This window comes from Haemaphysalis longicornis, unplaced genomic scaffold (genome assembly GCF_048455015.1).
Source record: "Haemaphysalis longicornis isolate Haplotype H1 unplaced genomic scaffold, Haemaphysalis longicornis Haplotype H1 scaffold_43, whole genome shotgun sequence".
Lineage (NCBI taxonomy): Eukaryota > Metazoa > Arthropoda > Arachnida > Ixodida > Ixodidae > Haemaphysalis > Haemaphysalis longicornis.
In genome coordinates, this window is record NW_027526371.1 from 2115523 (window position 1) to 2139543 (window position 24021).

The following is a 24021-nucleotide window of genomic DNA, read 5'->3' on the forward strand; positions in this document are numbered from 1 at the left end:
TGCTGCCCAGCCAGTGCATCTAAGAACTCCACCTAAAGCGCACGTTCGTCTATTTTAAGTGACTTGGATCCCAACGCCGCTTTTGGCGCCTGGTAAGGAATGCTCGCCTAACAAGTCGGTCGCTCGCACTTCGTTTGATGCGGCTTTAAAAATCAGCACATTTCCTGGCTTAGAGTTGAAGCTAACTACATCGATGCCATCCAAAGGCGGCGCAAACGAGACACGAGGCAGATGACCCACCGCGTACTAGAAGATTTGCAAGCCGGGAATCTTGAAGGCCAGGTTTTGTTTCCCGGTCTCGGTGATGGATGAGCAGCCCGTCAGGCAGATAACCCTGAGGTTATCGTGGCAGCGGGCCAACGCATGCAGGCCTGCGTCGGTCAGGTGGAGGCAGTTGTTCAGGCTCAGCTCGTCCAGGAGAGGAATGTGTCGGGGGACGTACGAGAGTGCCCGGTTGCTGATAGGGCAACCTGACAGGTCGAGGTAGCGAAGCACAGGCATACACTGCACAAGGGGGAAAGGGAGCACTTGTTGGCTCCGACCCAAGCTGAACACAAAAGCTATGCTTAACAAGACTCGAATCTCCACGAAGTGAATCATGACGAGTGGGCGCAGCACTGGGGATCGTTCTTACAGTAAATCACCCGTGGCATATTGCCCACTCGCGCATGCAAATGAGTGACAACGCGTGTGTACAGTATATACAATTCCAATGCAATCCGATACAATCTGATACAATTCAATCTAATCCCATCCAGTCCAGTCCAATCCATTTAACCCAATCCAATCCCCGTCCAATGCTCCTCGCGCATGCGCAACACTGTGTACACGGACGCCAAGCCCCGGAAAAAGCGAGGTCCTGAGGTGCTTCGCTCCTGAAAAGCGCCACTTCTACCGCAAATCTTCACACTCGGTAGTGAACCACGGAGGCTCCCTGTGCTTTGTTAAACAGATTTTGGCATTCAACAAGCATTACGCATGTGTTTAACTGCAAATGATGTGACACGCCTGTAGACCACCATCTCTTAGCAAATTGATTTACCCAGACAACTCTCCAACTTTGAGCCATTCATGTTCGGCCACATTGCGGGATACTTGGCATCGCATGTCGGTCCTTCCTTTCGCGTGTCGGTACTCCGCGGCGTCTATACATACACGGTGGTGATGGAGATGGGGTAAGGGCACGGGCGCACTGCACCTGCGCTCCGCGTGATGTACTGGGTGCATGTTGCGCTGGAGTAAAGTATGCGGAGGCAGTCTCGGATGTCTTGAGGCAACGAAGCTTCCTCCTCTACCATTGCCGGGATGCCAATTCGTAAGCGGTGAAGAATGTGCCGCCCTGTGTAAGCGGTAGAGAGGCGGCGTAACTGATCAATACGATGGGCCTGTAGTAGCTCGTGGGCAGTATTGTATGCTCCCAACGAGGCGAGTCTGGCAGTGGACAAGTGGAGGGGGATATGTAATGCTGCCTTCTACGGCGACTCCTTCAGACCAACTCTCGAACCAATCGGTCCCTCCTCCACAAGATGTATCCCTCTGAGTTCCCTTCATCCAACTGTCCCCTCTGTGACTCCCTGGGCACACTAACCCACACCATGTGGGCTTGTCCTCTTAACCTATTCCCCCACATCTCCAGCGTCGAGCAGTGGGAGGACGCGCTGGGCAGCTCGAAACCGGGGGTGCAGTACACTTCTGGTTGACCGAGCCGCCACCGTCACCGCCAGCCTTCGGCCGGCAGCCACCACGCGTTCCCAGCCAACTTGCTTGGAAAATAAAGTGATTTCTCTATCGCTCTCTCCCCCCTCTCGACAAAGCAACATCCTAACACACTCCCGTCGTCTTCTTGTGTCCTGGTTTCGATTGGCGCTGCAGCTATTTTTATAATCAACTACCACCTCGCTCAACAGTACGCTTTGTTAAGCAGAGGACCTGCGCTTACTCATGTACCCCACTAGCACACATATTCCTGCTTCTGCTCTTCTATCCCGGGACTTCCCTCCGTCCGCCCTCGACCAGCCTTTTACATTAACAGAACTGCACCAAGCGCTCAGCACCCTTCGTCGCAATGCGACGCCCGGGGAAGTTCGAATAACTTTTAAACTACTCCGCAACCTTCCCGACAGCGCACTTTTATAGCTGCTGTCTCTCTTTAACCACAACTGGCTCATTGGCGAAGTGCCGGCGTCTTGGAAACATTCCAAAATTATTTTGATCCCGAAACCAGGCAAACCACACTCTTCCAAATCTTCGCCCTATCTCGCTTATGTCTTTTGTTGGTAAATTGCTTGAGCGTATGGCATTGACGCGCCTTCAATGGCACTTTTCTCACACCTCTTCCCTCTATTTTACCCAAACTGGATTCCGCCATTATATATCCACTTAGGATACCCTTCTCCGTATTTCCCATGACGTCTACGGCTTTCGTAGCTCCTATCAGCTCCGTGCCATCCTTGCTCTCGACATTCATTAGGCCCTTGATAATGTTCAGCACACTGCCATTCTCGCTAACTTAGCCAAAACTAACTGCGAATCTCGCATGTATACCTACATCCGCTCCTTCCTTTATCACCGTACTGCTTCTTTCTCTATCCCGGGCTCTACCTCCCCTCCATTCTATCTATGAGCTGGTACACCTTAAGGCTCCATCTTTTCACCCTCCCCTTTTTAACATCGCTTTAGTTTCGCTTGCTCCACTGTTAGATGCCATCCCCCTTCTCTCCTACTCTTTATATGCGGATGACATCACGCTCTGGTCAACCAAGGGCAGCCCAGGCCAACTGGAGGACACTCTTCAGCAAGCGTGTGACGTCATCCAGGGATATGTCACGTCTGCCGGCCTCTCTATTTCACCTCCAAAATCCGCTCTCCTCGTAGTCAGGAACAATCGTGGCGTGGCACCGGACCGCTTTCCTCAGGTACAATTTTTTTGGCAGCCGTTTACCGCACGTTGACACCCTCCGGATCCTTGGTTTCACCTTACATTAGGCGGGAAGCTCTGCGGACACTTCACAATCAGATCACTCAGCTCTCCCATCTCCTCCGCTGGGTCGTCAGCCGAAGAGCAGGACTGCACGAACATAACCTGCTCCGCATCATCGATGCTTTTGTTATGTCCCGTGTACAACTCTGTATTTGTAACCCTCGCCGTCTCAGCTCTCGTACCTCGAGGCTTCCCTCCGTGCACTTTACCGCTTCGCTGTGGGAGTACCCTCCTACGCCCCCAGCCCAACCCTTCTGGAACTCGGGATATACAATACTCTTGAAGAACGCATCGCGTGCCATCTCCAGGCCCAACTCGAACGCCTGCAGACTTCTGCCCCCCAAGGTCCTATATCCTTAACACACTACCCACTACCCCACTTCGCACCATACTACCGGAACTCCCTCTTAGGGCCCCTTTCGCTAATTTACGGGTTGAGTCTTTGCCTCGCAACATAAACCCTGATCAACACGTTGATCATTGTGCACTGCGCGTTCAGGCCCTTTAAAACGAATTCATTTTCTGCTCTCCTGCGGTTCCATCGTTTACTTTACTGACGTAATCGACATGCCCTCAAACTCGACGGGTGCGACTTCATTTCTCCAACTCCCTTCTTTAGACACTGCCACGCTTTCCTTTCTTTCTCCACCGGATTCGACCTCCCTCGAAGAATACGCCATTGTCCTTGCAATAGAGCACGCTACTCTCACTGTTCCTACAACCACGCCAGTATATGTCTTCTACGACTGTCAATCGGCCCTTCGTAATTTTGCTCACCATGACACCCACCCACACACCACTGACTTCATCACTTCGACACTTGCTTCAAATCCTCGGCCACGTTTCACACTGGTTTGGGTTCCTGGCCACGCTGACATGTGCGGAAACACTATAGCAAACCCGCTCACCCGAGTACTTTTCCCAGGTCCGCCCATGTCCTGGCCAGCCCCGTACCACCCGCCGACGGTTCGTACTCAGCACCGCGTTTCATGCCGTTACCAAATACACGCCCAACGCCTATCACGCACCCTGTACCCAACCCCCACACCCATCTCACTCGTGAGGCTACACGTGCCTCATTCGGCAGGCTCAAACCTCTTCACTCCCTTCCCATCACATCCTTCACAGCATCTATAGGCGCCCTGGCCATCCTTCCTGTCCCACCTGTTCCTCCTACCCATCCATCCCTTATTCTTATTGGTGCTGCACTCCGCCATCTGTTGCCCCATCTCTCGCCCCCATCACCTCCTGGGAGCTCTGGCTGTCTCCCCCGCCGACAGTAAACATCCAAACTGCCCAGGAAGCTCTTTATAAACATGTGCACCGCATCCACTCGTGCATACTATACTACGTGGACCTGGTGAATTGAACACTCAAATTAGGACCTCGACTTTGGCCCTACGGAAAATAAAACTTCGTTCTGTATCTCTCTTCATGGCTGAAAGTATGCTGACGCGTAACATACAATCATCGATGCCAGCATTCATTTTGGCAGCTCACGTAAGGCTTCTATATGTAAACATTCCACTTCCAAACGCTATAGGACCCTTTGAGGAAGACCCTTTCGGTTCATTTTGTTCTAAGTGATGCTCGTTTATTTGGGACAGAGAGAATGTAAAGAAGAATCTGTTGTCGGCCCATGTTGTCGGTTGGAAGGGGGCGAACGGGAGGCTCCTGGTGATGGCATGAGCTTCGGAGGGTGCTGTTCATTGGACTGACCAAGTGGTGACAAGCGTGTCCGAAAAGTTCAACGGTAAGCTCCACACCTAATCGACAGAAGGTCCAAGTGTACGTTTTCGCCTTCACAGTTTTGAATGCCCTAAGCATCCCCCGTAATTTGTTTCTATACGAAGGAGCTCAGTACTTCGCTAATACCGCTTCACCAATAGATCTTCTACTCATCCGTAAGAGTGCCGCGTTCGAATAACAATAAGGCCAATTAGATGCTGATGATGAGATGTAACGTGCCGACTCTACGCAGGCGATGAGGGGCGTCACAGTGGACGGCTTCGGATTAATTTTGACCACCAGGGATCTGTAACGTACGTTGAAATCTCGAAAACACGGGCGTTTTCGCTTTTCGACCCCATCAGAAACGCGGGCGCCGCGGCCACGAGTCTTACCTGCGTCCTCTGGATCAGCAGCACAACCCGGGTTCAATTCGCGGCGGCGGCGGCTGCTTTTCTGATGGAGGCGAAAATCTGGCCAATTATATCTTAAGCTCAAAATAATTCAGCTAAATGAAAACGAAAACAGATGACTGTGTGGAAACTCGCCACTCACGTCTTTGTATTACACTATGGTGTCACATAAACCAGTTTTGGGTGGTGTGCACTCGTGGACCAATAAACATGATAGCTCAATTATAGGGCGGCCCCTTTTTACTTTTTTGTTCATTTTATCACTTCATTTATTGCTAGCCTGCTATTAATATGCTGAAAACATCTTGTTTTTCTCTAATGACGTCAGTTGACACAGTGCAAAAAGAAGCTTGAAAGTTAGTCAATATTTGCGATATTTGTTTGCTGAGAAACATCATTCGGATGGAGAATGGTGTTGAGGGAGTCGTTAACGGCCAGCTCTTTCGCAAAAAACAAGAAAAGATGCCCTGGTTCCTTTGAGCGTACGGTACCGTAACGCGCTGCAAATTAACCATGAAAACAAGTACGATGTTTTATCTCAACATGATTGGGCTGATGTGCGCGCGAAGACAATGTGAGCACTCACCTACCTGCGTGATATAGCGAACTGCGATGTCCCCTGCGCCCGTGCAGCCGACGTCGACTTCTTCAAGGCCGAAAGAAACTCGGCGACCTGCCGCGCGCCTCCACCCTACGTCCGTTATTTTATGGCACCCTTGAAGACTCAGCACTTTCAGGGAGTCCATGCGTGCTAAGTGCTTCATCACGCCGTCCGACAGCCTCGTGCAGTACTCCATTCGAAGCCAGAGGAGTTGCGGCAGATGTTCCGCCAACACTCTGACTCCTGCGTTCGTTATGAGTTCGCACATGCTGACGTCGAGCTGGGTCAGGTGGCTCAGTGACCTCGCAAGCTTTGCCAGAGCATTGTCCGTGATGGCGGTCTTTTCTACGTAAATTGTCGTCAGATCAAGAAGCCCGGGACCCGAGTCAATGCACGACACTCCTTGGTCATCTATGAGCACGCAGCCGCGCATTTCCAACTGCTCCAGAGACGATCCACCGGTAGCGAGGTGCCGTATGCTTTTGTGCGTGAGCCTTTCGCACCAGTAGAGGTTGAGAAAGTTCAATGTTGCTATTTTAGAGAGTCTCTCCAACGCAGCATCGCTCACCAGGGGGCATTCGGAAATATCTAGAAAGACGAGCTTGGCTATGGTCTCGCTGACATACCGCAGACCGGAGTCCGTCACGTCCACGCAGCTGGCGAGTATCAAGATCTCGATCTCATTTCCCGCAGAGACGTCCAGGAGTTCACCGGCCTCTGAGAAACCTGCAAGCCTCATGAGTCCAGAGTCGCTGACGCTGCAGCCAGAAACGTCTAACAGCTTCAGCTTTCGCAGTCTCATCGACACGTAACCCAGGGTGGAGTCGGTGATCCCACCGCAGTAACCGATATACAGCTCAGCTAAATTGGGAGCGTGCTCCGTGATGCAGTCGATGGAGGCGTCGGTAATCAAGGAACACGTCCGAAGATTTAGGCTCATGAGCGAGGTGTACTGCTGCCACCCCACTGACGTGCGCATGGCGTCGTCGTCCAGTTCTTCCTGACAGGATGAGAGGTCTAAGGACCGTATGTCCGGCAGGTTCTGGAGAAGCCAGCGTAGCTCCATGGGGGGAAGCACGTCGGGAGGCGCACCGATGGAGAGCACCTTGACGTTGCGGATGCCGCGCCTTCGGATGCAGTCCAGCGATGACCCGTAGAGATCGAGCAGCTAAAGCAGGGCCTCGTCGCCTGCCCACATCCGGGGCTCCTCGGCGATGGCCTTCAAGGCACTGATCAACTGGGCTATGCGGCCTCGGCCGGCTGGGTCGAGGTGGCTGAGGATCAGAAGGATCGCCTCTGGGCTGAAGGGCGTCGCCGCGGCCGCTTGCGGTGACCGGCAAAACGTTCGTGCGACCTGGATCAGCCGGTTTGCGGGCTGGGGGTCCGCCTAAATGATGTAATGTTTGGTTGGTTGGTTGCCTCCCACAATGGCACATACCCACGCGGGGGATTGGCCAAGAAGTTTTGTGCCTAATGAGGATGTGACCTATATTATTTTAGATCCCAAAATTTAGAAAAGAAAATACCCAACAGAATTTTTTAAATATGTATAATATGAAAGTAGATTCAGGAAGAAAAATGAGGTATGTGTGAATGTTTAGCTGGCTAGCAGGAAAACCTGCCTGTCGCCACAACATAAGAATGGAGGGCAGACACAACATCCCTGTGGCAGACTCCTAGGGCGGAAGCGCCTAGTGACAGGACCTCGTAACTAGATAGCGGAAGGTTAAGGCGTCTAAAGGTTGACTCCAGATGCGTGCGTCGCATTGGGGAGAAGCTGCGGCAATTAAATAGAAAATGATCTAAATTTTCCAGTTCGTCGCAGAAAGGACATTGCGGAGATGGAGCCAGACGAGATTTATAAAGATAAAAAAGTGCGTCGGCATTGGCTGCAATCCTCAACTTCTTCTCTTCCACGCGAGGAGGGTCCGCACGAGCAAGCAGTATGTACTCAGCGCGAAGCGCCATTATCTATTCGGCCATCGGTACAGGCCTGGCTGCACGAGCAAGCAGTATGTACTCAGCGTGAAGCGCCATTATCTATTCCGCCATCGGTACAGGCCTGGCATTTTTTTCTGTGTTTAACTAGCCGTTCGTTGGTTTGCGTTGAACACTTCTGCTATTATCTTCCGCAACAACTGAAAGGGGCCCGCTTCTCGGCGTCCGTGCCCTAGAGGTACAGACGTGGGCCTTGGTTCAAAGCCAAGTAATCGTATTTTTTGCAAATATTTTAAAGTAGCACGATCTTCTTATTATCAAAATGTTCTCTTATATCAATTTTACGCATCAAATTGTGTAAGCAATACACCTTGTCAATGATTAATATAAATCTTTCCTTCTAAGCACGAATGACTACTGCTACGTAATAGATTTTCCACTTGTCCGTAGAAACAGCTGGGCTAGCTATTTAAGGGGGGTATGAGTCTATCGTCAGCACAATTGAAACGAATCACTTCCCGCTGCGGCGGAACGACCGGACTACCGAGTGAGTTGCTGGCAAAATTTCTAGCCTGGTTCAGCGGCCGGTATGCGCAAAACGTTCAGAAGCCGCGGACTCCTGGCAAGGTTGAACGACCATCTTCTGTTAAACTTGAACCGCTGGAGGTCAGTAATATTTCAACGACCGTAGCCACTAAAAGTTTAACGGTTCTCGGCCAAGAAAAGTTCTACGGCAGGTCGGCGGCAAAACCATGCCAGAGATCGGTTGTGGGCCCCTAGGCAATGCATTGGTCAGAGATGAGCGGTTGCCCAGCATATTCCAGAGAAATTTCAACGTGTGGCCAAGGCCCGCTTCTAAATGTGGGCTTTGCACTGCCAACAGAGCAAGGCCGGATAGAAATTATCCGGCCAAAGTACTAAGGTTGATGCCACGCCTTAGTACTTTGGCTGTTTGTAAGGCTGTGAGAAACAGAACCTAGGGACTGTGAATTTGATATCATGCATCTTGTAGCCTGCTGTATAAAGCACTGTACTATAAAGCACAAATAAAGCACTGTACTACCAAACCATCTGCGCTAACTTCCAAACCGGCGTCGCCCAGCGTCTGCAGCATTACACCACGATCAGTTGTCTGAATGACGTAGCTTCGTAAGATCAGGCCAAAAGAGCTCCTACTTCCAATTTTTGCGCGGTGTAATTGACGTCGTTCAAGAGCTGTATTCCGCAATTCATCATCTTTCTGTTTTCAAAAAATGAACGAAGTTCACACTAATGCGTAATGCTTGAAGGAAGCGGAGCTGTACGCAAACTTCACGACCATTACGATGGTTTAAGCCCATGATTGCAGCCGACTTGCTTCTTCTTCGCTGCCGCAATGACCTTTACACCATCATTGTTGCTGAGGGTGTTTGCTTCCTTCACTTTTTTTGGAAGTGATAATCATTGGAACCTACTTGGACGGGCGCACGCTATGACGTCTCTTTCTCGTTCCGAGCAGGTGTTACCACGATTACCATGAACGCTGCAGTTTATTGTTCAATCTTGACCAATCTCCTCAAGTTGGTATGCTTGGCTTGACAATTAAACGTGCGCTTGGGACGCTGAAAATCGCCGCGAGGCAGCCACACAGGAGCATTCGGCATTTTCTTGGTTTTTTAACTGCCGGGCGGTCGGCGCGAGGCCCGCGTTCACGTGTACGCGCTCGGCAATTTTTTGGTATTTTTAACTGCGTACACGAAAAATTACGATTTGCTAAAGAGCTGGCCTCTTTAAAAAATTTGGTTGATGCCTCTTTTGTAGGAATCGGTGAAACACGAAAGTGAAATGTGCCTTCACAGGAGAATTTTTTGTGCATCCTTATATTACGTCCGTATGGCACCGTTAGACGCATCAATGTTAGACACTGGATTGCACGCGCCTGAACATAGCGTAAATCCAACTGAAACCACAGCCCCTTGAAAACCGTGCGAACGAAACGGAACCGAAACCGAAACCGAAAACACTAGATAAGAGAGGGCATGAGGGTACCTCAATAGGCATAGAGTTTCTTACAATATACTTACTAAGAAACTCTATGTCAATAGGTGACCGGTAAAAAGCGAAAAAACTCATGGGTACGTCGTCTGCTCCAGCCACTTCCGGTTCGAGATCTCGCCTGGCCTCCCGTATGCCGGCGGCTTTCACGCGCGTGTGCGTGTTGTTTATTTGTCACAGAGTGCTTACCTTTCAGAGAAGCCCCCAGCAGGAGTCATCGTTGTTACACATTGAATGTGCAATAACAAGCACACGCGCGCGTGAAAGCCGTCGGCGTACGGGAGGCCAGGCGAGCTCCCGAACCGGAAGTGGCGGAACTCCGTGGGAGCAGACAGTGCCCAAATGAGCCTTTGCGCTTTTTATCGGTCACCTGTTCACCCGCGTCCCGCGTCCACGAAGACGCTGGCATCGAGGCGCCGACTGTCGGCGCTCATTAGTGCCATGATGAACTACTTCGCTTCACTTCTCTTTGACGGCACCTGAATGAAGGAAGTAGTGGGAAAGATATAAGGCGCGTTCGTAGACCTACTTGTGCTTGAATTCGTAGTGCAGTGGGCAGAGCGCTGTGTACCTCCTGTTGCGGTGAGAGAGTTCGTGGCTCGAATCCGGGCGCAGCCGCGTGAATGGAAGTTTTTCTGGCGACGTCATTTCCGTGACGGTTATGGCGCCGCTCAGATCTTGGTGTACCCGGGCATAAAAAGCTTTCGTGTTAAAAATTGTCGCCATCCCGTCGTACGAATGTGGGTATCCAGCCACGGCAGTGCTAGAGGGCTCCTGCACTGCCGAGGGGGCGCTGCGAAATCGGCTTCCGGGAAATATTTCCGGGTAGTACAAAGCTGCGGGGGTACCATAGGATCCAGTGTTGACTGAAGCAAACTTGATACTGCGATTGTTTTGCTACACGGTCTCCATCACATCCCAGACGCGTCCGATCTCGTCCGGTGATCAACTTGGCATTAGGGAAAAAAGCTTTGCAGCGTTACATACGTTTACAGCGTCGACGAAAGTGCTGGGACGGTGATGGCGCTCTGCCACTCCCAGATTCACCGAGCGATGGTCGTATGAAGTGAAATTTTAAGTGAAAGCTTCTTGTTTATACTAATACGCTTAGTGACAATGACTTTTCAACAACAGCCGATCGAACAAGAAGAGTAACGCAATCGGCGATGATCGCGCGTAAAATCCAACGAGTCTCGCGTACCACAGCCGTACTTTTGCGCTCTGAATTTTCAATAAACACTGCTGGTTTGCGTCATCGTTACGAATACCTATTGCACCGCTAGCTTGCCGTTTTTTCTGTGGCTCAGTCACAAAATTCAGCGAGCGTCATAATCGGCAAATATGCTTGTGATTCTGGAAGTAGTGGCCGTAGTGAGGCTCACCCGAAACCATCGAACATATACTACTAGAGTGCTCTGCTTATGCTGAATCAAGGGCCCGTTTACAGCAATGAATTGAATGTCTCCAACCTGGACCAATAAAGCTTGATGCTGGGACCATTCCACTCACCATCCTCCCAGCGCAAAGCCCTGTCTGCATTATTTGAGTACCTCGAGGACATTGGCGTCGCTACAACACTGTAGCCATCTCCATAGCATGTGCAATCAAGTTTTTTACTCAGCGCCTTTAAACAAGACTCTATTCATTTTTAATTTTTATTCTTTTTTTATTCTTATCTTTTGTCTCCTACTCTTCTTCTTCCCCCTTCTTCCTTTGTTTCCTTCTCCCTCATTCCCCGCAGAGTAGCATGTCAGCGAATTCATGCTGGCAAACCTCTCTGTTTTCTCTGTAATAAAGAGTCTCTCTCTCTCTCTAAAACAAAGTGGTCGGACGAACTGAGTGGCCGTTGCGTTTTCTTGATGCTTTCACCGTATTTAATTACGGCCTTCCATAATATATTCCGATTTCACTCTTAATAGGCTAAAGTAAGGATCGGCAACGTTTCGAGTTATAGTACATCGTTGCATGAAGTCGACACGGCAGAGGGCTGGCTGGACGGCAAATAAGGTGGGAGAGGGGGGTGGCTTTAAAGGAAAATAAAAAAAATCAGCAATTGCCAATAATATTTGACAATATTCTGATGAAGTGTGAAGGTGGGGGACAATGCAACTGGAAGCAATGAATTCTGATCTGTCATTGTCTCGCCGTCCAATCTCTTTTGAGGACAAAACTGGCGTGTCGGCGTTCATTTAAGCGATGACCCCTGCACTAGAAGGTAACCAACACACCCGTGACGATCTTATGTAAATATATGAGCCGTGCACCGGGTATGCGACTGTGTTATGTTACACATCTAAGCAGGCAACGGACTCGCGATTCGGTGCTTGATTCGCGTCGTTTAATTGCGCTCAATTTGTTTATTTGTCGGTATTGCCTCACCTACTCGCTAGTATATGTGTACCCCGCCGTTCGCAAACCGTGTGGCGTAAAAAGATCATTTAGTTTGCGAAAATACAAAACAAATTTTCCACTCGTTTTCGAGGCGTTGCCAGGCCAGCAGCGTCCGCTCAATCGGCTGCGCTCCTCACGTCCACTGGCATGCTCCTGCTGAAGCGACCATTTACAGTTACTGTTAAATCTGCCGCTGGCTATGCACCAGTCATGATCATCATCGTGGATTTACTGTGCGAGTAAAGTGATGATCGCCCGTAGCAGGCAACCATGGCTTCGGTCTTGCTTCGGTCGTTCTTCCGTTAACATTTTGGTGCCAAAACCCGGGAAGACGACCGCACGCGACGAAGGAGACCACCGACGCCCCCTCCGGCTTGAGGTTCGCAGAACCCCTCTCCTTTGACTGCTGTTTACGCTGCTCAGCCCCGCCCTCAGCCGGACGTCAGCATGGCTGGCCCTGACCATGCATCTACCGACGACCGACTGAATGCGTGCGATGGATAAGCTGCGCCGGCGGCAACGCATCCTTCGCGGCGCTACTGCGAGACTTCTGAAGGCAGCGACGAATCTTCTGGATGCCACCTCAGTGTCTGCGCACGACCTGCAAGAGGCCGTTGACCAGCTGAAGAGTAAGAACACCGTCCTTTATGAGGTGGAGCAGAAAATCATCGATCTGCTTGACCCTGAGGAAGTGGAACGTGGTCACTTCGACGCATTGGCGTACCGAGGGCATATATGCCATGCCCTCAACCAGCTGCGCTCCGCCTTGAAGTCTACGGAGGCTGCAGGCCTCGGAAATAAGACCGACGCCACTTTCTCCCATATGACCGTACTAAACGCGGCTCACGCACATCGACCGCGGCAGTTGTCTTGCCTAGGCTACAAGTTTCTGCTTTTCACGGTGAGCCACGTGGGTCCACGCCGACGGCCGACAGTCACCCGAACCTTCCCGATATCGGCAGCCTGAGCACTGTAAACCGCGTGGAGCTTAGTTTGCCGGCGCCGCAGACAGATGTCTTGACGTTCATGTCTCTGACGAGGATCGAACGAAACAAAGGCAGATGCGATCGCTTTGCGCCCACCATGACGTCCGCTACCTCGTCTCAGGCTGGCGTGAGGCCAGAAGATCCTCTCGAGACCTACTGCTCTATTACGGCGGCGCAAGAACCCGTTCCATACAACGCAACGGCGGACGCGGAGAAGAGCCTATTCCCCCAAACAAAACAAGCGAACACAATCGAGACTAATTTGTCCGGAAACGTTTTGCAAGTCTCCGTGCAGGAACGAGCGATCGTTACAGCACAGGATTCAGCCTTACAAAATGCCGATGAGGCTGAGCGCAAGGACCTGCAAGTGGGAGCCGGCTACGAGGTAGCATCGGTCGTCCCAACACAAGCCGGGTGTGAAGAACGTGAGGCTACGCCTGCCGCAGACAAGGACAGCTCGGTTGCTTCTGACCAAGCAGTAGACGAAAAACGTGAGGTAAAGGACGTGGAAGAAAACGTCGAAGTGACACCGTACGCGTTCGAGGACATCTTTTTTGCAAAATTCATGAACAGAGAGTCATCATCATGTCGATTTCCCCTATCATTAAATCTGTAATCCCCGCTAAGGGCAGCCATGGCCCAGGTCTGCCTTACGTCATTCTTTCGTAACATTTTGGTGCCGAGGCTGAACCGTCTGTGCAGACTATTTCTCGTCATTCCGCGGAGACAGGCAGGCCTGGTGGATAAACAGGAGAACCATATTCTGAGCTGACACGTACGAATAAAATGGGCTGTTCAGGAACGGAGTTAGAGAAGAAAACCCACGGGAGGCTCAAAACCGATCTAAGAACACCGTTGGACGCCAAGACATCCCAGATTGCCCGCCGTCATCTTCAGGACAATCGCAGCAAGGCGTCTTTCGGGAAGTCTTTCGGGAAGCAGAGCGCATAGTTCGGTTGTCGTCCGCGTCACCGTTTCGCGCTTGGTTGTCCTGAAAGCGGAAAGACGGCGCAAGCACCGCTGGAAGAGCAAGAGGAGACAGGGTTTGCCTACAGCTTTACAAGGATTGACCTCCTGGAACGAAAAAAAAACTTTACGGTTGTGAACCTATTTTTACCCACTAGGAACCGTCTTGCGGGCCGGGGGAAATGTTAGATCCCCCGCCAGGTATACGCTGCGCCGCAGGACAAACGTTGCAGCGTTCCGAAGTCACAAAGAACTGGATCAGTACGTTCAAGTTGTGCCGCAGAGCTGAGGTGTTCAAGACGCTTTAAAGCGAGGAGCCAGCGCGTAGTGATCAGAGCCCACTTGAATCAAGCTTTCGGATTAACTGCGACACTCTCTGTGCGTACATCATCCTAAGAGACACGTACTAGAGGGCCATGTTGGGATTGGGCCGATACGCGGTCGCGGTGCCAGCTGGAGAAGCTGACGACTGGCCAGCAAGTACGGCGTGCTGTAGCGCGCTTCTAAAGCGGCAGACACGAACGTTACGCGCGCGAGAGGATGTTAAATCTCCCGCTGGCTATGCACCAGTCATGATCACCATCGTGGATTTACCGTGCGAGTAAAGTGATGATCCCCGTAACGGGCAGCCATGGCTTCAGTCTCGCTTCGGTCGTTCTTCCGTTAACAGTTACCTCAGGCTCAGCAACGTTCTGTTTATGCTACTCGCGAACTTTCCTTTGTCGTCCTCACGCAAGAAGAACGAACGATAATTATCTTCAAGAAGTTAGACCACCCGGCCTGGTGATACTGCCCCACGCCGTCACTATCACGATAGCTCGCTCAAAAAAACGCCAATAAATCGGCTTGTTTGAGCGGATATTATTTTGTTTAGCCTCTACAACTCATTTAAGGGCTATTTATTACAGTATGCAGTCACTTAAACGTGCCACAAAGCGGTTAAACTAAGTACAACCAAGTTTAACTCTGCCTAGTAATTGAAAACGCATGGAGGGCGGTGAGGGTCGTCTGCTTTTGTACTATTCATAGGCGTCGGCCACTAGGGGCGCTGCATGTAGCCAAAACGGACGAATAACGTGGGAAAGCGGTAACAGACAGTCCAGCATAGACTACAGTTTAGTATCCGAGACAGTATACGAAAGGTTGCGGGAAATGAGGATAGATAGAAATGGAACAGACAGCTTAGGAAGCGACCACAAGCGGCTTACCTTGCACTTTGGAGGCGCAACCCGAACAAATTTAGAAATAGGTACAATAGGATGAACTAATTTGAACCATGAGCAGTTAAACATCATCGCTGATAGAATGGAAGATGAAATCAATAAATACCGAGACAAAAAATGCGATTACGACGAAATGATTGCGTTCATAAAGGGTAAGATGAAGGAAGCAAAGCAACGAAACCGATGGAAAGGGAAGAGAAAGCCCAGAAGCTGGTGGAATAAGGAAATAAAAGAGGCTATTGACCAGCGAAGAAAAGCGTCGAGAGAACATAGAGAAGCAAAAATAACTAGTATGGAACCGGAGGTAGTGAAGGAGAAATGGGATATCTACCGGGGGAAAAAACTAGAAGTGCAGAAAATGGTGCAAGCAAAGATGAAGCAGAAAAGCGAACAATGAATGGCAGAAATACGGAAGAAGGACAAAAGCGCATCCAAAAAGTTTTGGAACCATGTAAAATTACTAAACTCAAACAACGATATACATCAAAAATTCTTGATTGATGAGGAGGGGAAACATTTAGAAGGAGAGCACGCGCTGGTGCATATCCATCGATTGATTAGTGAGAAGCTTGGGGCAATAGTGGTAGGGAAGCCTGAACCGATAACATCAGCGCCACAGAAGTCTGCGGAAAGGGAAACAAGTTTGAGCAACCTTGATTGGAAAAGAGCAGCGCAAAAGGTTTCCCCCAGACAGCAGTGGGCCCGGACGGAATACCAATGCAACTGATAAACCTGCTTGGACCTAAAAGTAAGAACTCGTTTATGAGGGCAATAGATAAGCTGATAGAAACCAAACAAATACCAGAGGACTGGCTAGAAAGTAGGATGAATTTATTATATAAAGGCAGAGGAGACAAAGCCAGTATTTATTCATACAGGCCACTCACAGTAACGTCAGTGGTGTGTAGACGCGTAATGCAGGCGATAAAATCAGAAATTCAAGCATGGATGGAAGAAAATGAAATACTTGTGGAACTGCAGAATGGATTTAGACAAGACAGGCGATTGGATGACAATTTGTTCGTGATAACGCCATGCGTTGAAATTGATTACGTTCTTGGACATTAAAGGGGCATATGACAACGTAAACAGAGAACGGAGCTGGAGAATGCTGAAACTCCAGGGATTAGATGACGAGTTAATACAGTTCCTTATAGAAATCTATAAAGACAATAGAGTGCACCTTACATGGGAAGGACAGAAATGCGCCCAGCAGGTCAACATCCATCGGGGACTGAAACAGGGATGCCCTTTGAGCCCAATACTGTTCATTCTTCACATGGCAGGGTTAGAAAAAAAACTGGAAGAAAGTGAAGTAAGATTCAGCCTAACGCATACGCTGCACGGCGAAGTGGTACAACAGCGTATTCGGGGAATTTTATACGCAGACGAAATTGTTCTTTTGGCTGATAACCAGACCGATATGCAACGGCTAATAAATATTAGCGGCCAGGAAGCCACCGACCTCGGGTTAAATGTTAGTGCAGAAAAATCAGGAATAATGGTTTTCAATGACGCTACCACTGAGGCAGTGTCTATCCAACAAGGCGAATCACCTAGAGTGAAGGAATATAAATATATAGGGGTGTGGATAAAGGAAGGGGATAACTACTTAAGAACTCACGAGGAGCAACTTAAGGTTAAGGGAAAGCGAAACGCAGCTATAATAAAGCATAGAGCTCTGTGGGGGTATAACAAATATGAAGTAGTAAGAGGAATGTGGAAAGGAGTAATGGTTGCGGGTCTCACGTTTGCGAATGCTGTACTCTGCTTAAAATCAGACGTTCTATCAAGCCTTGAAGTGAACCAGAAAACGGTAGGACGTTTGGTCTTAGGCGCGCATGGAAAAACAACTAACGAAGCAGTACAGGGAGATATGGGCTGGGTGTCGTTTGAAGTTAGAGAAGCACAGAGTAAACTATGTTTTGAGATGAGGTTGAGACAAATGGATCAACGAACGTGTGCAGCTAAGGTTTTGGGTACCTAAACTTGAAAAGCGTGGGCACGCAGTGGTTAAGGAAGACTAGAAGGCTAACGATGAAATACGGAAAGAACAGTGGAGAAGCCAAAACAGCCAAGGTAACCAAAAAACAGGCAAGACAGATTGAAACGAATAAACAGAGAGGAGAAATGGAAGCTAAAACGTCGTTAGAGATATACAGGGCTGAGAAATTGAACATCGTGAAAGGAAAATTTCTATAATTCCCAAAGGAGTGCTTTTTTTTTTAGGCCAGAGCAGGTTGCTTGCGAACTAAGAGCTTTGTGGGAAAGTATTCACAAAATGGTGGGGTATGCGTGGTCTGCGGAGAAGAAACAGAAACTATGCGGCACATAGCGTTAGAATGTGAGGGTATCCATCCAAATCTACATGAGGGAAATATTCGGCTCCCAGAAGCCCTAGGATTTAAGGGTAGCACAAAGGAAGTTAACTTTAAGGCTGTCGAGGGGTCCAAACGATTAGAATCCTGGTGGACGAAAAGCTGAGAGGAGAATATTGCCTAGGACAGTTACCACCTGTAACAGAAAAAAAAGTATTTTGTTCCTAATAAGCTTTTTGTGCCTGCCCTAAGCAGCGCTAGTAGTAAACCAAGAGTATAAAACATAGGTATATTAGTCCTGTTTAGTAAGATGACATGTCATCACCCCGCTACAAACGGGAAACGAATACCAGTCGTCATCATCATCATCATCATCATCATCATCATCATCATCATTATCATAATCACTCCAGCGCAGGATGCCTAGAGCGGCGGCGCGCGCTTTGTTGATACGACTTTCGCAGCGGAGGCGCGAACAAGGAAGAGCAGTCACGCGTGGCCTCCGAGATTCAACCGCGCGCGTTTTGCTCCGGCCGTTTCAATCGCCCGGAGAGAGCTTCTTTCTCCACACCGCGGCGCTCGCCACCTATGCATCATGCATCAACTATTCCGCTGCGGCTGGGCGCAAGCGATGAAACCCGCGTTTTCGCTGCTTGCACACAAATTGAGTCGAGCAGCGAGCTTTAAAATAACTGGTACAAGACAATAACCAATAACTTTATTATGGTTAAATTAATAATATAAGGCGCACGAGTACAAATATTAAACAGCAATCACCCGAACTTTAAGGCTTTCTGGTTCGTTCTTGTGCTCTCTGCCGTGGTTTCTCGTCGCTGTTTCATTTTTTTTGTCTACGTGGATTTTCCCGCAGTGCCCCTGAAAAACTTCTCACGTCCTTACCCAACACATTATTTACAAGGGTGGTGACTTGCTTAGCATCTGTCGCATAAGTACAATTTTATCAATGGTTCAGCCACAAGAACGTTTCTGGTTGGAATGCATGTCAAGACAGATTTTTTCCGGGGCGTTTTAAGGTAGGCTTGGAAAATCGTAAGCATGCAAGACCTATACCTAAATCAACCATGGTACATTCAGACACAACCGTCCATTGCAGTGCCATTGGGTATTTGCTAGGTTTTCATTAATTGATTATAGGGTTTAACGCCCCGACGCAACGCAGGAGATGATCGGCGCACCGTAGTGGTGGGCTCCGGATTAATATTGACCCCCTGGACGAAATCTCGAACACACGGGCGTTTTTGCTTTCCGCCTCCATCAGAAAAGCCGGTTTCAGAAGTGATTTGTGATATATATATATCACAAATCATTTCTGAAACCCGCTTCTGAAACAAAAAAGCTGGTAAAAGGGTAGTAACGGCTGTATTTACTAACTCCTTACGGAGTTTACTACCCCCCAGAACGGTACGTAGGTGCTACCACTAAGTGTGGAACCGTTACTAGTCTAGACCGTGCACTTAGTAACCGCTGCTGGTTTGATACTAACATTCACTAAAGTAACAAATTCTATGAGTTATTGAACATAAAAACTACAGCTCTTTTTCCACACCAAATCACGATTAAAAAGTTTTTGCAAATCCACATGCTGTCTTGTATATGCTCACATTAAAGTGCATGATTCTAAAATTATTGCAACAATGTTTGGTTTTTACGACAAGCCCACCGACTCCCTCAGGGGACTTTCCGCTGCTATCTATAAAAGCAAGAAGAGCAGATGTATTTCTAAGGTAACTAAGTAATACTTGCTCTCCTCGCGCATACCGCTGGTTTTCTTGCTCCATTTAGTTGTTGATTGTCCACGTGTGATATGTGCGTGATGAATGTGTCTATGTCGCGCTGCGCAGTCAGCAGGTCCACATTGTTACGCGTAGCTTTTTACTACGTCATGTATGGCCAGTTAGTAAAACCAACTAGGTACCTAGTCAATACTGGGACAAGTAACTGGTTAGTGTTCTGTTAGTAAGTGCGCCGACCTTTTTTTTTAAGAGCGTACAGCGCATATCATGGTCTGTAATAACTGCACGGATACGTCATAGCTTGAAGGTGCCTAGTTATCACGTGACGCGCGACTTAATTTGTGTGTGTTTGCAATTGAGGATGTTTTTTTTATATACCTGTGCGCGCAGAAGGCTAAGCTAGATTAGTGGTTTCATGTGAATCCCGATTGCAACAAATTAGTGTGCTAATTCTACTATTTTTTATTTTGCAAGATGACTTCGAACATTTGTTCTACTTTAATTTTTCTTATTTTTATGCTTTCAACTTCCGTTCAATAAATTCGCTCCGTTTGAGCTATTTTAAAGATATTAAACATCTCGCCGTGATAATTATGCACTTCTATGCAAAGCCAGAAGATTACACGGTTGGTCGTTCTCCCGATATTTTTATGCGCATTTCCGTAGCTTTTTTCAGCGCTTTTTTTTTATTCTTCACTTTTTGCGGAGGTGTATAAATGCGGATTTGTTATTTTATAGGCTAACTTCTAAAATTTATTTTCTATTATTTTTAAGATTCTGTACGGCCAGTCACCTCCATTAATGTATAAAGATTAATTTAACATGATAACTCTGCCATTTATACATTTCTGCGCAAATTCATGGCATTTCACGTTGGTCAGTTTAAACGTTTTTTTTTTTATTCCCGATTTCTTTATTTATTATTGGGGTTTCCGCGGTTAATATTTTTCAGGGCGTTTTAGTCTTGTCCTCGTTTTGAACGCGAGATGTATAGGACGGAAATTTTTTATTTCGTAAGTTCACTTTTGTAATTTGTTTCTAGGTTTTGTATTTTTTGTTGCTAAGATGCCGTTCGATCAACCATCTTTATTCGCGCTATTATAACAATTATATTTGTTAAATCTGACAAGTATTCATTTCTGTGCAAATGCGGGGCATTACGGTTATTCCGTTCGCACGAATTTTTTATTCACTTTTTCGCCATTCTTTTGCGGCTCCTCTATTTTTGTTTTTGTTTTGTGGAGGAGCTGTGTAAAGATATATACTCTGTTTTCGTTAATATTACTTCTATTTTTTATTTTTTTACTTCCTGTATTTTTGTTTTTAATTACATTAGACCAATGATCGTTATCTGCGCTGTCGTAGCTATCAACATGTTAACTCCGCCGATCTTCATTCGCAATTTTTTTTCTTCCTGGCAATCCTGTTCTATCCAAAGATTTCTTTTTCTTATCTCAATATTTTTCTCGTACTTCACTTTTTTTCTCTCTCTAAAGTAAACCGGGTCACAGCCTAACCCTTACAGGCAGCTTCTTGGCCAATCCCCAGCGTGGGTACGCGCCATGACTTAAGGATCCAACCAACCAACCATCCACCGATCTGAATTTTTGTGGAAATGCAGGGCTACACATCTGGTGCCGTACTTGGGGCACTCGGCAGTTGTGTACGTCCGCTCTAGAATGAGCCAATAACGATAGCTGCTGCTTTTTACTAATTAAGACTGTATGCCTCATGGCATAAAACGTATATTACAGTTATATGTTTACTCCCGTGCCGCGGAAGAACGCAAGTGCCGACGTGAAGGCCCCCGTGTCGTCGGCAATGCGCTGGCTTTGGTTGGCGCGCGCTGCTCCGGCGTGTGTATCATTTCACGGGTTTTGGGACTGACATCATGCTGCCCAGGCGCCTGAAGATGCGGAGACCACGGCCGGTCTGGGCACGAGCGTGAGCGCTCGCGCCCGCGTCCACACCGGCAGTGGTCCGACAAGAACGGTGACGTCACGAGCGCCGTCCTGTCATGGCGGCCGCCTCGGTGTTCGTTTTGTCGAAACCGAAACTGACACGTATAAACAAGGCTGTAAATAATTATTTACTCTGCGGCCGACCCACTGGTGAGTCATTTTATGATTGGTGGGCTGGTAGGCATTACAGCGAAGAAAACGTAACACGAAAATTTCGTCTCAGTACTCTTTTAAAGGGAGCATAATTCTACCTCTTGGGAGCACTATATGATACATTCCGGTTTCACCCATAAGGGAGAAACTACCACATTATTTTTTCTTCGAGTGTACAATCCGCGGCAGCCCGCTTCGCAAACTCAGGGTCTGTGCTTCCCACTTCACGCGCGAACGCATGTGAACTGGCGAGGTGAAAAGCACGTGAGAGAGAGAGAGAGAGAGAGAGAGAGAGAGAGAGAGAGAGAGAGAGAGAGAGAGAGAGAGAGAGAGAGAGAGCTTTAATGAGCACGGAAGAGGTAAGCCCCACAAACGGCGGGGCTTGCTACGTCAGATGGGGGTGAACATAGTGAGGGGAAAAAAGAAAAGAAAATGGGAAGAAGTACGCAGCATCAATGAATAATGCGGAGACGAAAATAAAATCAGTTCGGAACGCAGAAAACATTTACAGCACTAGGAGAATAAAAATCTGAGAATCCCAAGGTTAAAGAACCTCGATTAATCCCGAGTCAGACAAACAAGTTAAGAGAGCCTTTGTCCCACGCACCGCGTCAGCGTGATTTTGCCACGGACCAAGAAAGTGATGGAGCTCTGAAGAGTTTTTGACTAGCAGTCGCATGTTTCGCGATGAGTTGTATGCTGCGGGCAGTGACACAAGACATGACGTCCTCCCTCACACAGCCCACATAACACAATGGCGAGTCCACCCAGCCTATTTTAAAAAGAAAGATACCAGTGAACGCAACGTTCAGGAGTAGTCGGTGAAGGACACCCTCTGTTTGCTTTTGTAGGCCTCGCGGAAACTGGAAATTGCACTGAGGGTCAATCGCGTGCAGAGGCAAGGGTACCCTAAGAGGGCCCTGCCAAGCTGGCAATTGCAGTTTTCCAGTGCACTCACGATCGTACTTCCGTCTTGTCTAGAATACGGGATTCCAATAGAGACAAGCAGATTGTGCGCCTCTTTCGCTGCGGCGTCAGAGACGACGTTCCCCTGGATGCCAGAATGACCTGGAAGCCATTGAAGCGAGATGCAGTGCCCGTATCGTAGTCCAAGTGTGTGCAATGCGTTCAGATCACGCACAAGACATCTACACACCTGACATCGCGCCTGACGCGACAATGATGGGCACGGGCGCACCTTCGATTGTGGAACACCCTTCATTCGATCATAAGACTGAAGAATTACGAGCAAGCAAACAAACAGCAAGAAATCACCCTCCATCTGAGATCTTCGAACTGAAAGAATGTCTTTCGGCCTATCCCGGCGTGTCTTCATTGGCCATCCTAGCGGCATGTGCTGCTTTTTTTTTTGCAGAACGTCACGCAATTGGTTATTCCATTGATGATGATGATGATAATGATGATGATGATGAATGAATGAACTTTTACTTTATCCCAATCCGACTCCCTGGGTACAGGCAGAGCAGTGGGGGGACTCCTCGGTCTAGGAGTCCGAGGGCAATGGCCCGGTGTATCATTTCTCGGGCGGTGTCGTGCGCCGCTTCATTGCCGGCCAACCCATAATGTCCAGGAGTCCATAAAATGTGGACCTCCTTGGGGAAGTAAGTGGAGTGTTCGAAGATGTGTAGGGCACTGCAAGGAAGTAGACCTTTTTTAATATGTCGACAGGCTTCCTGTGAGTCCGTGATTGCTGTCGCGTAGCCGCGACAAGTGGAGGTCAGAGAGAGCGCAATGGCTATCTCTTCAGCTTCAGTTTGTTTTGAGGCCCGCGTGGAGCCAGGGGCTCCACGCGGGCCTCGTTGGGATATGAGAATGCGTCCACGTAAAGCACGTCCGGAAGATGGTGGTATTGGGGGCGGATATAGTTGATGCGGGCGGTGCGACGACCATCGTGGATGCCTGGGTGCATGTTCGGGGGTAGTGGGGCGGCTTTATTGCGAGCGCGCAGTTGGGGGAAGGCGTGCCAGGCGGTGAGGCTGAGTCGGGGTCGGATAGCCCAGGCAAGCTAAGGTACTACAGCCAGTGGGCGTTGACATTGCGAAGTTTGTTGAGCTTGGCACAGCTCTGTCCAAGTATTATGTATTCCCAAGCGTAAGAACAAGTCAGTAGAGGTGTGAGTGAGGAGGCCGAGTGCAGTTTTGTACGTTTGCCTAGTTAAAATGTCCAGTTTCTTGTGCTCTGCTGGTTTGAGGGACAGGTAAGGAGCTCCGTATGTATTGCGACAGATGAGGAAAGCTTGAAAGAGATGGGGATCGAGTTTCAGCTTTTTTGAGGCAAGTACGTGATGGCTGATGCACTTAACTAGTTCCAATTGAGTAACTGTGCGTTCAAGTGCCAGGATGGTGTGCGAGCCTGAGCCGTCTTGTGGGATTGTGAGTCCGAGTACCCTGAGATGGGTTACTACAGGAACGGAACGAGTCTGTATAGTAAGAGCCGGGTGCGACGTCGACGCCATGTGTCATCCCCGAGTTCTCTGCTGAAGGTTTAGCAGTGCAGATTTTTCCGGGGAGCAGGTCAGACTACATTAAAAGAGATACATGCTAGTGATTTTGAT

The 24021-nt window shown here is 48.8% G+C and overlaps 1 protein-coding gene across 1 annotated transcript in view; it reads right to left on the reverse strand.

Annotated features, from left to right (window-relative positions):
- Positions 1-246: 246 nt before the first annotated feature.
- LOC144137631 (uncharacterized) overlaps positions 247-24021 on the reverse strand; it is a 66845-nt gene continuing 43070 nt past the window's right edge. Inside the window, exons 2-4 of the mRNA XM_077669571.1 lie at positions 6919-7045; positions 5712-6849; positions 247-504 (exon numbers count right to left, since the gene is read on the reverse strand). Coding sequence (XP_077525697.1) covers positions 247-504; positions 5712-6849; positions 6919-7045 — 1523 coding nt within the window. The remainder of the gene's footprint in view (positions 505-5711; positions 6850-6918; positions 7046-24021) is intronic.